The 19,723-nt window shown below is 30.1% G+C and overlaps 2 protein-coding genes across 2 annotated transcripts; both read right to left on the bottom strand.

The window, feature by feature from the left end:
• Positions 1-703: 703 nt before the first annotated feature.
• On the bottom strand, positions 704-6,578 carry LOC134242367 (uncharacterized). The gene is made up of 6 exons (XM_062724429.1): positions 6,519-6,578; positions 4,113-4,254; positions 3,813-3,937; positions 3,383-3,524; positions 2,890-3,023; positions 704-922 (listed from the first exon to the last, which is right to left on the bottom strand). Exons 1-6 carry the CDS (start codon positions 6,556-6,558, stop codon positions 834-836), a joined length of 672 nt encoding a protein of 223 aa, XP_062580413.1. The 5' UTR covers positions 6,559-6,578; the 3' UTR covers positions 704-833.
• Positions 6,579-9,498: 2,920 nt separating this feature from the next.
• LOC134242369 (uncharacterized) lies at positions 9,499-12,708 on the bottom strand. Its single transcript, XM_062724431.1, has 4 exons — positions 12,592-12,708; positions 11,587-11,728; positions 10,943-11,076; positions 9,499-9,617 (listed from the first exon to the last, which is right to left on the bottom strand). The coding sequence occupies exons 2-4, from the start codon at positions 11,703-11,705 to the stop codon at positions 9,532-9,534; spliced, it is 339 nt and encodes a 112-aa protein (XP_062580415.1). The 5' UTR covers positions 11,706-11,728; positions 12,592-12,708; the 3' UTR covers positions 9,499-9,531.
• Positions 12,709-19,723: the final 7,015 nt, after the last annotated feature.

The raw sequence follows: 19,723 nt of genomic DNA, 5'->3' as shown, positions 1-19,723 counted from the left end.
AATTTATTAATTTTTTTAAAAGATTTCATGAAGTTAAAATATGACATTGAATATTATAAATAAAATATGCTGATGCTGTCACTTTATCATTCTTTTATTTGATATTCTCTTCTTTAAAAGGAAACGAAAACTTTGTATTATTATTACACTACCCCTAGTCCTTTCCTTTTAGACTGGAAGTGACGATTAAAAATCTGTTTTTGTTTTATTTTTAACAAATTAAGATAAATAAATGCTTTAAAAATTGAGAGAGGAAAACGTACAATATACTAGTATGCAAATTTTGCAAAACTGGATTAAAGCAAAGTCGTTCATTATTTGGTAAATGAAAATGTACACCTCACAACATTTTTCACGCATAAGTCAATATCTATCATCATGGAGATTTTGTGTTTAAAATAATTTAAAGGCTATCGTTGCATGTCCTTGTACCCCTTACAGTTTTATGAAATCTCTTTGAAAAATCGCTCAAGCAAAATAATTCTGTAAAAATCAATATTAAATATTTGTAATAAGTGGATGAAATGTTTGATCTTATTGCAACAAGTGGATCCTTTGATAAACGACAAATAACGGAAAGAATATAACAAGTATATACAGTGCATCCAACGTAATAATATCAATTAATAGAGTACAAATGATATTTGTCCAAATAATTGTTAAAAAACCCATTATAGTTTCCACTCTTAAACAATGATCTGTATAGCATAAACGGTCTCTTCCTCTTTCCATCTGTCACACCTGTCTTTATGTATTATTTGAGAGGATTAATTAATATGAAGAAAGAATTTTGAAAAAAAAAAACTAATAAAGTGATGATATATTTATTTAGTTCAGAAATCATATAGAAAATTAAAGAGACAAATTGAAAAAGCAACAAATATCATGAAGAATGTCCCTCGATGTGTGATTGTCGTCTGACCTGTAAATATATATAAATACATATACTTTTTATTAGATACTACATGTATTTTTGTGAAAGCCTTACAAAGTTTGTAGAATCAAAACAAGGCATTAAGAACTTTATATTGATGTATACATGGTTTAAAGATTAAAGGATGTGATTATGATCCAATTGTAAAAGGAGTGAATGAATGAACGCCGTAACACTGTAAATGAAAATTCCAAAGGCAAATTGTTCTTTTTTCTGTTTATGTGCAAGAGGTTATCTTTCTTATATTCGGTTACAAGGTATAAGACCTGAATGTAGTCAGCGAGATTTTCCATCCATATATTCAGGTACATTTGAAAAAAGAAATGAAATTTTATACATTTGCAATTCAAATTGTCTAGACATGTATTTTTTTTTACTCATTTCAAACTCATTTATAATGCTCTCAAATGTTATTTTTAAAACAAACTCTATGTTTATCATGTATTAATTTATAAAGAATAAGAAATTATTTCATTGATGCATCATGTGTACAGCGTGTTCGTAACACATACGAAAATTCATTATGAAGCATATTCATGTTATTTTTTTTTTCAAATAAAATGTGTATTTGTAAGAATTTATCCATTACGATTTATACAGTAGGTGTATCTAGTATGGGTAAAGAATTTTCGATTTATCAGTTTATAATTATATATTACGATAATCAAGTTTGATTGGAACACATCATTTCATAGCATAAAAGATTTAGTTTATATTGTATAAGTTGCCTACGTCACAACGAGTAACGTAAAAATTGTAATAATCTGCTTGATGTTACTTTTAAAATATGCTCAATTTGAAGACACCTTTGAAGGAAAAATTGTCTTTTAGTCTATACCGAATGACGGAAAAATAAATTATAAGGAATGTATTTAATAGCTTCCAAACTTATACTGGTTTAACATGAGTTAAAAATTTTTTAAATTTATAAAGCGAATGTATTTAATAGCTTCCATAAACTTAAACTACTGGTTTTTTTAAAAAGCATGAAAGCATTTACGAAAGAAATGTTCAACGCTAATTTTATAACCCCCTTTGTTTGAAAGATAAAAGCCGCGTTAATTTATAAAGCGTACATTGTTTATTTCCCATCCCGTTTCCTCTAAAGTATATAGTTTTGTTATAACTTTGAGCTTTTGTTGCGTTAAAATAGCCTTTTCGAATTACCAATTTGTTCGTAATATGTGCTGATTAATTTTAAAGAACAGATACAATAACAAAATCATGTTCCTGTTTTACTATAATCACATTGTTTAAATGTATAGGGAGGCCCTTGGAATAGCCCGCTTAGCTATAAAAACCGACATTCATCAGCAACTTGATGCAATTTACAGTGGAAAAGACGACACATCGATGAAAGCATTTTGAATTGTTCAAGTTTGATACGTTTTTCTGAAAATTTTTTGATTTTCTGATTTATGAAATATTTATTCCTTTATAAAGTCGGCAATAATCGTGGTAGAATTGGAGATAATTTAATTGTGCTTGTAACACGTTCTTTTCATGAATAAAAGATTTATTTTATATTGAATAACTTAAGTTGTCTACGTCACAACGAGTTCTATCAAAAACTTAGTAGTCTGATTGACGTTACTTTAAAAAGGTGTTTGTATAGGAAGAATTGTAGTATTGTCTATACCTAATGGTTAAAATTTAAATTATATTTAATGAATTTAACAGCTACCCAAAATCATGCTTGTATAACATGGTTTGGAACAGTTTACACTTTTCTAATAAACCGCTTCGCGTTTTAGAAAGCGTAAAGTGTCCAACCCTTATTGTACAGTTTAACTTGAGTAGCTATTCAATTCATTCCATAGATGTAAAGAACGAACAGTATTTGAGCTCAAATGCCCATTGAACAATACAAAACAGAAGCGGAGCAAACATTGATCTCCAAAACTTAAGAGGTTGGACCATGACCTTTAAATAATTTGTTCTGTAAAGATACATACCATTGTTACAAGTAATGCCTTTGGTCAAAGGTTTCATCGAGGCTTCCAGGTAAGAACGTATATAAGTTGCCGCTTTGCCACCACACAGAGTCTGGGCCCTGTCCTCAATACAGGCCAAAACTTTCTTTAACACGCTGTGAATTTCATATAATAAATTTTAAACCTTACATTTTCATGAATATAAATTTAAAACTTTCTTTAAACATCCAAATTTTTAAGAATCATTTTAAACATAGTCTTATGAATAAATTTCAAAAGTTTTGAAACATCTAAATCTTATTTTTGTTTCAATAAAATAAGCTATGTGATAAATGAATCGAATTTATGGGTCTCAACATGCTTTTTTTTCATGTTTTAAATTTTTTTTTTGAAAATTGCCTTTTGCATCTGCTTTATACACCTCTGGAAGGAAAATACAGCAAGTATTTTAATATTGCAGCAAACCATGCGTTTCCTTTACATGTATAAAAATCATTGTGTTATTATGTTTTACATGCATTCTTCACTGGAAGCATCAGAACCAGCTTTGCGTTTGCTTGCTTTGATAAGTTCTGGATAGAATTTCTTACAAGACTGCAAATTGTTATGATCTCCCGCAAAGTTGGTCATCATACAGTGAAAGTTATCAATGAATCCTGTTGAACATAGATATTTATTTCAAAAATTTAAACCATTTATTTTTTATATCTGATTTCTGTAATTACAAATGTGAGCAAGATTAAAAATTAATTACGTTCATATTTAAAATATAAAAAAAAGATTTTGTAAATTATTACATTAAGACGGGTCATGAAATGTTTTGCGATTTTTTCATCTTAATTATTCTTTTCACTATTTTATTTCAATATACCAGCAGTACTTATGTTTACAATAGTTTATGTTTATACGCTGTATAGAATAAAACTATGTTTAAGTCTTACTACCTGGTTTCCCTTCTGTACACAGATATTTCACAGCAGAAGTCACCAAATCAGAGGCCAAAGAGAGGCCTTTTGAAGGATAACATCTTTTCACGTCCTGAAAACACGACACTAGCTTCCATTGGATACTGTTTTACAATCAGAAAGAAAAAAAATCAATATCAGGGACATCCTTATAATGAATAGTTGAATGACAAACTTGATTGTTTTGTTGCAAATGTCACATAAAGAAATCAATTGAAAAGTAGAACTGCTTTTGGTCGAGTAAAATCAATCATTTAAAATAAATCTATATACACTAACCTACAATGTTCATCTACGGCTTTTTGAGGATTAAGTGTTTCTATAAAGTCTAATGAACTGATCTTTTGCGTATAATTCAGTATAGATGGCTGCGATACACAATCCTCAAGTCCCGAAAAACTGCACTTTTGACTAAGGATCCCTAAATGAAATTTTAAAAGGTTTGTTTAATCTAAAAATCCTTATACACGTAACAAATAAAAGTTGAAATGTTTGTATTAATTCGATGTTTAACAATGAATTATAAACAATTGAAAACACAGATTTGTGTAGAAATGCCAGTTAACGTTCGTATTAATGATAAATTGTAGTTGCTGACAAAGTCATTTAATCGACAATAGAATGTCAGAGAGATCGCCTTTAAGACTGACTATCTTAACACATTGCAGAAAATGAAAGAATATTAGTATTTTCATTTAGCATTAAGTAGAAATCAAACTGTTCATTTCATGAAAAATTTATTCATATGAGGGCTGATAAAAATGTTCGCAGATCAGATATATTATATGAGTGCACTACATGTGTTTCAAGTAAAACTCACACAAATTCACACTTTCCAATAATAATAGAAGAAATTTGGTGTTTTCCGGTGGTCCTTTAAATTATAGTTATATTATTTAGATAAGACATGTTTCAGGGACGTTTACTTTACGTAGACTTTATGAAAAAAAAAACACGATAATTATACTATTTTTTCAGTTGCAATAGTATTCATTAAACGTCACTTGGCGAAATTTTGAATTTTAAAAATTGGAGGATGTACATTGTATAACACTTTAAAGCCATTTAGAGATAGAAAACGCCTAAAACAAAGCAAAGATTGTGGATGTCATTTAATGTCATAATGCACAAAGGTACAACAATTTATGTATACAGCCTGGAAAATGTCTAAAAATAGACTAAAATGCCCTAGATACTCCTGCGAATTGGCTTCAGATAAATATGACAAAAGTAATCAAATGTTGATCGCTTAATGAAAATGAAGGGCATAAAATTCTTGCTGATCAGTTCCTGCGATACCTCGATCAGTACCGAACTTAAATGAAATAGCAGATGCGCCTATGGATTTTGCATCATTTGAATTCCTTATCTCTTAGTTTCCGAAAAAGGATAAAGGGTATAAATTATTAAGAATATGGAGATAATATAAAGTCAGAGCAGCAGAGGTGGGAACAGGCATGGAACAGTACCTATCCCCTGCCGAGCAGCCACATTCCCCATGTGCTCCCTGCCATGATCGGGAAATAACAGAAAGATCTGTCGTCAATTCAGAGTATGGAGAATGGACAAACAATTGGTATGAAAAACGTTAGTCAACATTTGACTCAATGATAATATGCCTTGAAATAGATACTTAATTTTAAAGTAGAAAAAATTAGAAAAAGTCAAAAGAAATGAAAAATATCAAAAAAGTAAAAGCTAAACAGGATGAAAATTGTGTTCACGTCACTTAACGTCATGTTATTGCTCCGTGAACCATATGACCGCATAGTAACAACCGCTGTTTTGAACATTACCACAATTTTTTCTTAAATTCAAAATATCAGCATTGTCACAATAATATTGAAAGGTCTCATAAAGATATGTCAAACACAAGCTAGACCAAGATATAGCAGTTTTCAAAATACGTGCGAAAAAAACATGTCAGAGTTTTATATCTGACAATCAGCCTGTGTGGAGGAAGGATGTTTTTTTTCAGGTGAAATGTTTACTACTACATTTACCAAACACAACAATCCGCAAGCGATAATAAAGTGTTTTTTTAATCTGTAGGTATATAATTCATATTTCAATTGTGACAATTGGGCAACTGCCCGGTAGGGTTGTTTGCTCTTACATGACAGCTGGTCCAATCTCTGATGTTTCGGAGGTGCGTGTTTGCTCTGCTCCTAATTTGTGTTGTATCGACCTTTGATCTTGAATACTGTTCGCTATCGCCGAATATTTCATTGTAACTGCTGGTAAATGTCTGCTGAATATTCGTCCGAAATTTGAAAATAATCAGGGAGACGATCGATCTTTAAATATTCAATGTTCCAAAAATTGGTTTTAATTATCCTTTTATGTTCATTTCCATGATGAAAACTGTGTTCAATTATGCATTCAAGTGAAGAGAGGGGATCCCCTACTAAATTAGATAGCCAGAAACAATCGAGGTTTTTTTTTTAAAATTTCGAATCATTCCGTTCGCTTTCATTCAACGTAGAAATTGGTCAATCGCGTTTTACAAATAATCAAACACATCTGGTGGTCAGTGCATTAATTTAAAAGTATGAAATTTTAATTGTTATTCGAAAAAAGTTAGAAATTTAAAAATTGCAGAATTATTGAAGAAATCTTTGATTAGCAACGTATTAATTGTAAGTAAATAATAGTAATAAAACAATATATTATAAATTAATTTACCTGACATAATTGCCAACGATACAAGTAGAAAATATTCCATGCTGACTTATTTTTGTAAATTAATATGTATGAGTGGTTTTTTTTTATATAGGAATTGCAAAATTTCACTCGGAAAAACCAGAATATCATTACAAACCGACATGCATGATTGCTTAATGCGCAATATAACATGTCACTCATTTAAAAATTTTAAAATATTTATTTGAAAATATGCCTATTGTTTTAAGTTCAATTTCGTGAAACCAAAAAAAAAAAAAAAAATGAAATAAATATAAAATTTTACATAAAAAAAGTCTAAATTTCTTACGACATATTTGTATCACTAGGCATTCAACCTCTGACGAAAGGTTAAAATATAAGTTTTCTCTTTAAATAAATGAACTGCAGTACAAAATTATCAATAAGAATGAAAGTCATTGGCACTAAAATGAAATTGAATATATTCTGAATATATTCATATTAAAATTATTGAGATTTATTTTGCATTTATTCGGGAGGATTACAACCTGAAAAATGGGTAGCAACTGTTCCTTCGCCATGCGCTCGGCACTTTGAAGTGAAAGTTGCTCCTGGATGAGACCTTAAAAACCGAGGCCCCGTGTCAGCGGCAGGTTGGCACGATATTGCTCAATGGCCCTGAAAATTATTCACCGGCATATGGTGACGTTTATTTTGCTACACAATCAATCAATCACAATCTTAAGATATATTTTATTACATTAATTAACATTTGTTAATACAATAACTGGAATATCAAAATAATAATTACTTTTTAAAAAGTGTCCTATATTATCAAATGACCGAATTGATTGATTGTTGTTTGAGTTTTTTCGAGAAGTTTTCACTCAAATATATGCCGGTATAGAGCTTCAATTTCCAGAAAAGTGAATTTAAAAATACTTGTGTCATTGATGTCATAAGGGGGTGGATGCTTTTTTTTTTATAATGAAAATGAATTAGTGGTCGATCAAAGATGCCTTTTCCAAAGTTGTGATATGTGGAGCCTAATAGGGTTCCTATGGGTGTTAGCTAGGCTACTACTGATTATTGCTGAGTATTACTAATAAGTTGGGTTGAAACACATTTTTGTTCCCTTATTCTGACTGTGGGTATAAAGCAACCAAACTACATGTAAGCATGACCAGTGTATAGTTATGATGAGCAATACTGCTTCTTTCAAAAGTGTGAATGTCATTGCCTCTGGTTTAAAACACAAACTAAATTCAATTGTGGAAGTTGTTTTATGATGCTGCTCAGATAACCCACATGTATAAAGCCAATAAGACTTTGCAGTTTTAAAAAAAATATGCAGGAGTGCATAAACTGTTGTGAATATAATTGCACAATGGAATTTATGATAATTGGGATTGATAATGATGAAAAGGATTTTTGGAATTTAAGTCAAACTTAAGGACAGATGATACAAACAAACTTTTCTCAAAGAATTTGAAAATAACAAGTGGGGTCATGTTTAAATCAGTAAAATTAATAACTTTCTCCGAGTACTTTAATTCTAAATTCAAATTTGCATAAAAATGGAATTTGAAGTGAAAAAATATTTGTATGGATTAATAAGGATAGTTTAAGGAGGACAGACTTTTGAACATCACAGAAGGTTTACAATTTCTTAATATTCTAGAAATTTATCAATAGCATCATTTGCAATTAAATTATGCCAAAAATATATACCAATCCAGGCATCCATTTTTTGTTTGTATCATCTGTCCTTAAACGCCGATATCACAGTATAAGAAATCAAAGAATACCTTTTCACAGGTAATATACCTGTTTAATATGAAAGTCCAATTGTTTTCTTTCAAGTGAGATGAATAAAGAAAATACTCTACCAATCATGTGATGCCTACTTCTATTTCAATCGCTTAAAGATTGTTCCTTTTGCATAAAAGATATAACTATATCGGGTCTATTGCATGATATTACTAAATTTACATGAATAATTTGACTAAGTTGTATATCGGCTAATCCGAATTTTCTCTGTTTTTCTTATTTTTTTTAAAGCATATATTAGTTATTTTCATATGCTTCGGATTCTATATTTAACTTTTTCTTATTTTCACATATAATAAAGCTGTCTTATAAATGTTTAAAATGATACAAAAACCAAAAAAGTTTTGATCGTTTACTAAGAGAGAAAATATACATTTTATGGATTTTTGGCTCAAATCTGTACTTCAATTGGAAACGTAAATAGTTCTAGTTTGTTTGAAGAATCATATTGATTTGATATATTTTGAAAGTTTAATCCCTTATTATTATTTTAACTTAAAATGGAAAATTTCTTCATATCCTTGATTGTGTAAAATTTTCATACGGAACCATTCCGCCAAAAATATAGTCGCTGTTATTTTTCAAACATATTACGGAACAAACAACTGATTTTTACGTTAGCTTAGAATGCTTAAAGCAATAACAGAGATTGTCCAAGAGTTCTAAAAATATGTATGTTTTCTTTGAGCTTTTGAAAAATTTGTACTGACTTTGGGAACATCAACCCCAGCCAGCTGAATCATCCGTATCCATGCAGTCCTCTCATTTCCCGTCCGCTTGATTCATTCCAGATTTAAAAAAATTGTACACTTAACTTTAAATAGTTATTCGATCTTACCAGATGTAAACATTAATACTTCCTTGACCACGGTTGTATTATTATTATTGAGCGGCAAATTTGAACTAATAAAAAGCAGAAAAATGTTATACCCATGTTATGTATTTAATAACTTTAAAATTCAATTTAAAAAATGACACTCATTTTTGGCCAAATTATTCGATATAATCTGGTTTGGGTCAGTTCACTTCTAATAATCAGCTTCACGGATTATAAAGGGGACTTTAAAGCGGAAAGGGGAATTTTCAGGTCAATCTAAACTAATCATGTTTTACGTTGTTATATAGTAAAAGCTTAAATTTGAGTAAAAAAAATTAAATCGAGATGTTTAAGAAATAAAAAAAAAGTGAAATGATTTTATTTATTTCTATAAAATTTTGTCAAAAATCATTCATAAAATATATTATATAAACAAATTATCAAAGTAACAAATATCATTACAGATGTCCACTGTTGTTTAATTGTTGTCTGACCTGTAAACAAGAAAAATCAAATTAAATGAGAACAAGCTTTGTATATAAAGATCATCACTAACATGACTATGTTATTAGGTATTATTTTTTTTAAGGTAAGTCACTCCTGAAATTTGTTATATCAAGGATTTTTTGAGAAGTATATTTTGGATAAGTACTCATAAAGTGTAACTCAAAATCGCAAAGAAAATAGGAGGTCAGTGTGCATCCTACTGATCTACGGTACATTTACGTTGACCTTTTTGCACTTAAATTTCATCTCTTTGGTTAATTACTTTAACCCTTATAATATTTGATTAGATGTAAGCATGGCAATAAATATAATCTTATTTTACGTAAACAAGTTTGAATAATATTTATCATTAAACAAATCTTGCAAATTAATGCGCGTAAATTATTGTGTGACCTTTTTGCACTAAAAAATAGCATATTTGGGGTATTAGAAAACTTAATAGGCTATAAAAAAATTTCTTATATCAAACTTTTTACGACTTGAGTGCTGATCAGTCACAAGTATCGAGTAGTTTAAAATAATGAAAGAAAAAGGTGGGGTCAGTGATGTTAATTTTGAAATATTTGTCAAAATATGTGTTTTTCAGGCAAAAAATGGTGTAAATTTGACCTTGACTTGTTCAATATATTTTCATTTTTTGGAAAAGTTTGTTGAGGGAAGTTGTAAAACTTAGTCTAAAACTATAAATTAAGACCTATATTAAATATATTTAGCAATATCAAAACGGAAAATATCCTCCGAAAAAGTAAAAAATTTCCATTACATTAAATTTTATAAATGTGCAGATTTGCGGAATTTTCTGCTAAATATCCTTCCACCAAAAGAAATAGTCCCTCATAAATCTTGCTTCTTTGTAGATTTTTGAGCAGTTTTTTCATTGAATGTTAAAAAATTTACATTGTTGAATTTAAATATGTAATAAAATTTGACTTTAAATAAGTAGTTTTGAAGTAAAAGCTTCTGCGTTAACTTTTCTAAAAAGTTGAGGAGTGTCTTACCTTAACTGTTTGGGAGTGTGAATTAAATTATGAAATATAACAAAAAATACACAACATTACTTTTTTGTATACTCAAGTGTCCATGAGGTAAGTAATGCTAATAAATATTCTAGATGTTGATAAGCTTTTATTGAAAAAAAAGTTTTTTTCCGTCTGTGTGCTCAAACAACAAAATAACATATTTTTACCTGAATAAAATGAAATGAAAAGAAAAGATTGGTATCTTAGAACATTACCGATATATACAGAAAGCAATTGTTTTTTTTTTCACTAACTATACATGGAATATTTATTAAAAATTATAACATACATACCATTGTTGCATGTGACACCTCTCATTAATGGTTTGATTGTAGCTTGTAAATAAGAGCGAACGAATGGCACTGACTTCTCACCACACAGTTCTTTTGCTTTAATGTCCATACAACTTGTAACTTTTTCTGATATTCTGTAATTCATACTGTATTATTAAACAACCTGTATATACCATGTTAATTGTTGTCAAATGTTTACAATTTAGAAGTCTACAATTTAGGTTCCGATCCAGTAAATTTCTGGATTAACTCTCGATGGGTTTTGGTCTCTGTTAGAAATCCAGCAATTTGTATTGACTGTAAGGGTGTGACGTAAGCTTTGTTGATCTATCAGATGGCATTTGAAATGATGTAACCCAAATAAGCAAATTCAGTTAAAGAACACAATTTTTTTTGTAATCTTTACCCTGCATGGGCCATTCCAACTACCCTTGCACAATCTTGTGCATTTATGTACATATTGAACTCGCAAATCCTTTGCATAAAAAGGTAATTCTACATTCAATTACGGTTTTTTGGGCCTTGACAAGTAAGCATTGTAGATGTGTAAGTTCATTGTGACTTGATGTTTAATGTAATAAAAAAATAGAAAAATAAAAAATAGAACATGAAAGTTTGATAGGAATAAATATTAATATTTTTACCTGCAAATTTCATCAGAAGCATCAGAACCTGTTTTGCTGTCTCGCTTTTCAATAAGTTGTGGAATAAATTTGAAACAGGACAGTATAGCTGTTTGATTAACTACAAATTTGGTCATCATACATTGGAAAATTTCAATAAATCCTTTAAAAAAAGAGAAAAAGTATACATTAATAACAAAACTTATATGTTTCAATTTTGTACGCTTCTCTCTCTCTCTCTCTCTTTCTTTTCTCTCTCTCTCATTTTTCCTTTTGTAAAACCATGGAAAAACAATATATACCAATATGCTTAAAATTTATATATTAAAAAAACAGAATTCAAGCTGAATTTAAATGGAACAATTCAAATATAGAGCAGATAAAAAATGAGCCTATTTGATATCAGAGGAGGAATCAGATGGTACGAGGGAGTAAACTTTTACTACCGACCGGCCACATTTGCTCTCAACCACAATGTAGGGCATAGTGATTACTATTCTATTAACATAGAAAGAAAGTTAGAAAGAAAGTTATAATGACTTCAATGGTCAACTTTTTCTTTATTTAGCAAGATATCCTTATGAATGGCATATGTGATATAAAACGGAAGCAACTAACAAACTGATAAAAATGATAATTTAATAAACATAATGACCTTAACAGCAAGTACAATCCTATATTTAGTCGAATGCTGACTTACTCTTTTCCACTAAGTGCAAAATTGTTATTTCCCCCAGTTTAACCATCATTGCAACTATCACAGTTTTGTCCGGTCGATACAGGGAAACTAACTCCTTCACGCCATTTAATGCTAAATCTTGATATTTTTAACCCGAGTTTGTTCTGCTCTCTATCAATTTTGTTTCGATGGAGTTCATAGCATGTTTGTTGTTCGGCATCACCATATTTCATCTAATTAATTTCAGTGAATTATTGGAATAAAAAATTGATACAGTATTCATATCTTTTTTAAGGTCTCACAATTTTGTTCTTTAAACAAAACGGTTTGAATTACGAATCTCTTACCTTGCTTTCCCTCCGAACATAAGAAGCCTCCAGCACTTACGGTTGTGTCTATAGTGAGTGTTCTTGGTGATTTACATGAAATCTTATTGTCCTTTACACAGTTACTTAATTCTTTTTGAAAACTGTAACGTAGGCGAAGATATATTTAAAAATTACAATTTAGTCGAATTGTAAACATGGACTGTTTATAATATAAGATATATAAAATTGAAGTTCAGAAGTGAAAGAATATCCCAATATATGCAAAGGTGGATGATAGAGGCATCTTTATACATTTAATGATTTTCTGATCAAGATAATTTTCAGAAGATTTCATTTTCGAAAAATCCTTAAAATCCTATAATGTGTTTCAACTAAAATGGATATATCACACTTGCCCACAAAATTTATCTAATGTGTATTCAGTTTTCAACACCTCCATATCTTGTGATTTCAACATTTCTGCGATTTCTTGGAGAGGGACTTTCTCAATGCATTGCATAATTCTTGTAGTATCACATTTTTCAGAGACTGTTCCTGGAAAGAAAGTAACTAAATATATGTGTGATGCATGACAATCACACCAACATACATGTAAATCGTGTACACATAGCCTGCTTACATTTGTAACAAAAATTCAAAATGGTTGTAAAAAACTGCCCTTGATAAGAAAATGTTTTATAGCATACCAATGTGAAATAGTATTTAGAATTATTATTTTCCCTACCTGATACGATGGCAAACGATACAAGAAGGATAATACATGTGCCATTACTACTGATTTCATAATTATAATCCAAGTTGAATTAATTGTATTATATGGGTAATGCTAATTTCACAATGGAAAAACCCTTACGGTTTGTGTGTACCGACAGATATGCATGACTGCCTCCACACGTCAGAAGGTGTGTATCAGAGGAATTTACAATGTTACAGATATGCAGATGACTTGGTCAAGGACTAGTAATTAAATCTTTTAATGCTAATGTAATAAATAAAACATTCTTTATCGAAACTTTTGATTAGTTAATTAATTAATTGATGGGCACATAAACACATTTTGTATGCTTTGTTCTAGTATTTTTTTTTTTATTTAAAAAGCCCTTTTCTGTAATTTTGTTTTTGCTCTCCCTCCCTCCCCCCCCCTCTCTCTCTCTCTCATTTTACAGAAATCATGATCCGCCTGACACAATTGTTGAAGTGTCTGTTCTTTAGTCGCGCAGTATAAATGTTGGCTTCAAGTTTTTCCTTTACAATTCAAAAGTAAAGAAATATCCCGATGCTTAGTCGTTTGTTTTGACCGACAGAATCTCTTAACTATGTTCAAATATTAAAATGGTCACCAACTCACGTAAGTGTCCGCTTAAACTTCTGTATTTTTGTTGAAAGTATCTTCAGTATGATTTTTTTTCTGTCCCTTACCATTGTCAATGTCAATTGGAACTGGGTCAAACCTATACAATTATCGGTCTTGAAAGTTGGAAGCATATACTAATAACTTCATTTTATTGCATGACCATTTGTTGGAACGAACATAATGTTTGAAAATCGTTTCTTTTTTTTCATGCATTTGTTTTACAAGTTCGTGTTCATATGGAAAAGATCCTTCCATGGCTTTGCTTACATGGTACATTCCTGATAATGTTTCTGCTTTAGCGCATTTTATACGCTTCAATAATGAATGAAAATGCATAAAAGTACGGTTTTAGACAGCTTTAATCAACGGCATTCGTTGCCGGTATTCTAAATGTAGTGCTTAAGTACTAGTTTTTTCACGGCTATCTATTTTTTTTTCTTTCAGATACAGGTTGCAGGACACGAAACTTTATACACACCCAAATCTTCACGCATCCATGTTTATTATTGAAATTAATGCTTCCATACTTTTGAATGCAGTGTTAATTACAAGTAGCTGGGATGGCGGTGGGGGGTGTGTGGGGGTGGAGGCTTTAGCCTTTACTTAGTCATGTATTGCCGCACGCAAGTAACTTTCCAATTTTTTTCAAGATCAAATTACAATTACAATTTCAATTTTTGATAGCTTGAGTTTATTTATCTAGATAATTGATTAAGTGTTTACATTAAAAGCTTCACGTAGAGTCAAGCTATGTATTTTAGAAAATAATTGACCATATATACCTTTATATTCAAATATTATAGAAGATCACAATAATATTTAAGAAATTGAAAAAAAGAGAAATATCCATCAACGGATATACGAGGATTTAATTTAATTCCATAGTTTTTGGTCAGAAATCATTCATATGTGTATGTATGTATATAAAGGAATTTATGTGATCTAAATATGTGCAAAATTGCGTATTTTTATTAATAACTATTTTGTGTGAATACATGAGTCCCGAAGGGATTTTCCGGATTTTATACTTAAGAGCCCTTTAGTTATGGCTATTAGCCTTATCCTTATCAAAATAACTTTTGGCTCCGAAAAGGTGGTTTACAAATTTTATACATAAACAAACCGTAAAGGTAAAAAATATCATAAGAGATGTCCACCCTGTTTCATTGTTGTCAAAAATCAAATTAATCAAATGAATTGAAGACAGGCCTTATATATGATAATCAGAAAAAGTCAAGACCGGTCTCTAGCCAGATAAAAATAAATGAAACTTCCATATACTTGTAGTTCAATACATATAAAATATAAGTTAAGAATGCACATTTAAATTAGGTCAGAAATAGCGGTATTAGTGAAACCCTTATGGGATTTTTGATTTAAACCGACTTTATAAAACTTATTAAGATTTGTTATTCTCTGTTTTTGCAAAGAGTATTATAATTGAGCTATGAATCTTCTAACTTAAGGATGCTACCAATTAATATATGATCAACGTACATATATTTTCTAAAATTATGCATTCTATTCCAGCAAATTTTAGATTAGGACAATTAAGAAGATCTAGATGTTGAAGTTATATACTCGTCTTGTTTTTATGCTCATGTAGTGGTAGCTGCAGAAAAACAAAAAATAACATAGATATCAACAAGGCACGCAAGATTGTTTTCGTCGGAGTCAAGCAGGTGATTGAAAATCTGGTCCAGAGTCTAATCACTCCCAACTCTTCACAGTACATAGAAAAATCAGCACGCCCTAAATTTTAATAAATCTGGTCTATGCAGGAAAATTACATGTTGTTTTTCATCTGATAACAAAATTCAGTTCCAGTCTCTTATCAAAATGCCCGAATTAGAAGGGGAGATTCTAGGGATTATTTTGCTTCAGCCATGATTTGACGTGAACCGAAGTGAAAAACTGTTATAACACCTGTGGATCTCTGCTTTATCTGTCCGAATTTTCTCAAGCAGAGAACTACAGTTCTGTAGCTAATGTAGTGGACGACAGCTTCACAAGGTGAGGTGAATAAATCATTGAGATTATGTCAGAAATTGTGACAGCAATGGACATACTGTAGAGGAGACGTTCTTAATTTCTACAGGCATAAGTTAACTTCATTTGAAAAAAAAATTGAATGAAGAAAATCTTTCCAAATTATTAATAACTGATTATGAGTAATAGTTTCCTCGGTGACTGTTAGACGGTTAGACCCTTACAGCTTATCTTCTCCATTGTTTGGCTAAATATATGTATGAATATGAATGAAGAGTTGTAATGTCCAACAGTATGTTCTCGACTCTATGCACGTATTGTTAATCTAGGATATTTGGAAATATGGCGGAATATTGAGACTCAGAGCCACAGTGGATCAACTGCGACGAAGGAACTTAATATACCTGACATAATGGCAAGTGATACAAGCTGGAAATACTCCATGTTTATTTATTTCTATTCATTCTATTAATTCAGGTTTGTTAACTTCATTTCATAGAAAATTGTAAATTTCAGACTGGAAAAACCAGGTTGTGTTCAAAAAACGACATGCATGATTGCTTAAGACAGTGAGGAATAAAAAAAAAAAATAGATTAACACCTCTAATCTGCTTCATTTAATTGATGTGTAGATTGATTGAACTTCATTTGAAGAAACAAGGACCTCTATCTTTCATTTAAAATTACTATTTTTGTGACATATTATTATCTCACACGTTTTCAGCTTGACAGTCTCTGACAAAAGGTTAAAAATAGAAATTTGCTTTTCATTAATTAAAAAGACAGTAAGCATTATTAATAACATTTATATGCAGCGGTCTTGAATTGAAAACACTACACTTACGTGGATATCGGAAAAAGCTTGGAAGCGCCATAAAATAAACACTCCTTAAGGTACATAAACGAATTTTTGAAATATTTGTAAGCAGCATCTTTTCTATCTATAATATACACCTTAAGTCGTAAGTTTTAATTTTTATGAATTTTCGACGTTTTTGTAAGCGATGGTATGTAAAGGCCGCACAACGCAAAGATGACGTTTTTTTCTTCATATGAATTAACTTTTTTAAAATGAGCGTTTGTCATCAAGATTTTCGACATATCAATCACGTATTATTTAAAAATTGTTCCGTAAAATTTACAATTTTTCCTTAATTCAATTTTATCGCAATTTTTCGTAATGAAATATCTAAACAATTAAGGTCTGTTGTAACATGATAGACAGACGATGTCTTTGGGGTTGAAGGGTTAGAGACATTAGACACTGGAGTAAGGAGGAATGTGGCGCGGTCATACAAAATTGATTTCTGGTGAGCAGATGACTGTTGTATAAAGATCTGGAGGTATGGTTACAATTCCTAATCTGATCTACTGTAGATCATTATTTTTTAGCGCCGCCTTTTTAACGCAAGATAGCTATTAGTTATTTAAAACGAAATAAATGTTTAAAACCTTTTTTTTTCAAAACACTTCATGGCATCGTAAAGTATATTAACATACATATGGATTTTATGACGTGGAAAATTGTTGAAACAAAAGACAAAATAGGTATAAAAACGGCTGAGTTATATTAAAACGTTTTTAATTGTCAAAGTTTTCAGTTAACATGCCTCTTTAATAACAAGCACTTATTCTGATTCAGGTTTAAAGAAATACATTTACATAGTTTTTTCTCATTTCTGATGTAATTTCATCAGATTTAAGATACTTTTGCCTTAGAAACCAATTTCACGTGGAATAAAAAAAAGTCATATTTGATTATATACCTTAATATAAAAATCACATTTTTCAAGAGCATGACGATATTTAGATAAAACATAATACAAAAAGAGAAATCTTTATGAAAGACAATTAGAGGATGAAATTTATTTCTATAGTAAATTGATCCAAAATTATGCATACAAAATATTATATAAACAAATTCTAAAAGTTGCAAAAATCATTACAAATGTCCACCATTGTGTGATTGTTGTGTGACCTGTAAACACAAAGAAAAATCAAATTAATTAAAAAATATTCTTACATATATATGTACATATCACTGGTACCTTTAAAATTAAAGTACTTCGCTATATCCGTGATTCGTTATACGCGTATGAGAAATTCGTAAATCTTCTATTGCTGAGGATGCTAAAAAAAAATTCGCTTCCTCCATGAATTCGCTATACCCGTGTTCTTACGAGTTTTACTGTATACGAGGGCTGTTCAATAAATAATATCCTCGGTGCTCGGAAAGAAGCAAAAGACGCTTTTCAGTGATTTTATCTTTATGATTTCAGTTATTATTCTATTTTAATGAAAACACATGTATATAATCAATATACGCAAAAAACGAGAGAAAAACATCAATACAGATGAATATAATTTAAACAAATTATGCACTCTATACTAAAAAGACTGCTAGTCTTACATGTATTCCTAAAATGTTCTCTGTGAATTTTGGCTTCTTGTACATTTCCATGTACATTTATGTCAATTAAAGCAATAACCAGATTTGTTTCCGATGAAATGCAGATAATTTATAATATTTCCCCACTTTATCTCTCACTAGAAAGAGACTAGTTTTAGTATTATACTGGTAAATGCAAATACTTTATTACTTATTAATAATAAATTATTGATAAAAAAGAATACTATACAAACCATTGTTGCATTGTTTGCCTTTCATTAGTGGTTTGATTGTAGCTTGTACTAAAGAATGAACAAATGGTATTGTTCTCTCTCCACATAGGTATTTTATTTTTTCCTTAATACAATCCGTTATTACATCTGCAATTCTGTGAATTCATTCAAATATCATTTTAAAAATATTTATATACGAATGATTAAATTTGATATTTTAATAATTTGTGATAAAGAGTGCTACAAAAGCGGAAAAGACGAAAGGAGAAGACTGGCTTCCACAATATCAAAACTGTTCCTGATATTTAGAATATCGGTAAGGAAGGATATGGAGAAAACGAAAGTATTCAATCTCAATGTCCATAAAACAATACAAAATAAGAGCAGAGCAAACACGGACCCCCGAAACATCAGAGGTGGGATCAGGTGCCATGGAGGAGTGAGCATCTCCTGCCGACCGGTCACACCTGCCGTGTAACTATTTCCAGAGACTGGGGGCTTCTTACAGAGAAGACGTAAACCTTACTGCGAAATACCATATTATTTTTCAAAAAAGTTTTCCGCTTTACATTAGTTTAAAAAATAGCAATTATCCTTATACTTTGAAAATTTTGTACGATATTGCTTTGCCAAAAAAAAAATTAACAACACGTACTTCTGCAAGGTTACATGTATATAGGATTTTAAGAGGAGGTTAAAGCTAAAAGATAATGAAATTAGTCCTTTGTTAAATGGAGCGCTTAGAAGTGCATGTAATAGTCTCATGTTCAAAATAATTGATTACTTGATTGAGTTATGAAGAACATGTACATGTACAATGTACATGAAGAAAAAATTACCTGCATTTTTCACTAATAACATCAGAACCCTTTTTGCTGTCTTGATTTTCCATGAATTGTGGGATAAATTTGAAACAGCCCATTACAATTGGTTGAAAATACACATATTTGGTCATCCCGTGCACACATTGGAAATTTTCAATTAATCCTTTCAAAAATGAATAAAAGCATATATTACAGAAATACAAAAGTTTCCATCATTTTATCTTTTATGCATATTTCTGACTGTGCTTTTTGTCTTGAAAAAGTTCTTCCAAATCTATTCAAAAATTATACTTTTATCAGAAAATCGCTACCGGTGTACATGAAATATATAAATATAACGAACAGTATTCAATTCAAACAC

This window comes from Saccostrea cucullata, unplaced genomic scaffold (assembly GCF_032062105.1).
Source record: "Saccostrea cucullata isolate Sc308-1 unplaced genomic scaffold, CSIRO_AGI_Scuc_v1 ctg268, whole genome shotgun sequence".
Taxonomy (NCBI): domain Eukaryota; kingdom Metazoa; phylum Mollusca; class Bivalvia; order Ostreida; family Ostreidae; genus Saccostrea; species Saccostrea cuccullata.
Note: the sequence above shows the minus strand (reverse complement) of the source record. Positions and strands in the feature narration are given on the sequence as shown.

Coding starts and splice junctions, on each gene's coding strand:
- LOC134242367 (XM_062724429.1), bottom strand. CDS start 6,558: ATGGAATATTTTCTACTTGTATCGTTGGCAATTATGTCAG. Junction 4,255..6,518: donor ATCGTTGGCAATTATGTCAG/GTAAATTAATTT, acceptor AATTTCATTTAG/GGATCCTTAGTCAAAAGTGC. Junction 3,024..3,382: donor GCTTCCAGTGAAGAATGCAT/GTAAAACATAAT, acceptor TGAAATTCACAG/CGTGTTAAAGAAAGTTTTGG.
- LOC134242369 (XM_062724431.1), bottom strand. CDS start 11,705: ATGATGACCAAATTTGTAGTTAATCAAACAGCTATACTGTCCTGTTTC. Junction 11,077..11,586: donor GCTTCTGATGAAATTTGCAG/GTAAAAATATTA, acceptor TATGAATTACAG/AATATCAGAAAAAGTTACAA. Junction 9,618..10,942: donor AGGTGTCACATGCAACAATG/GTATGTATGTTA, acceptor TCTTGTTTACAG/GTCAGACAACAATTAAACAA.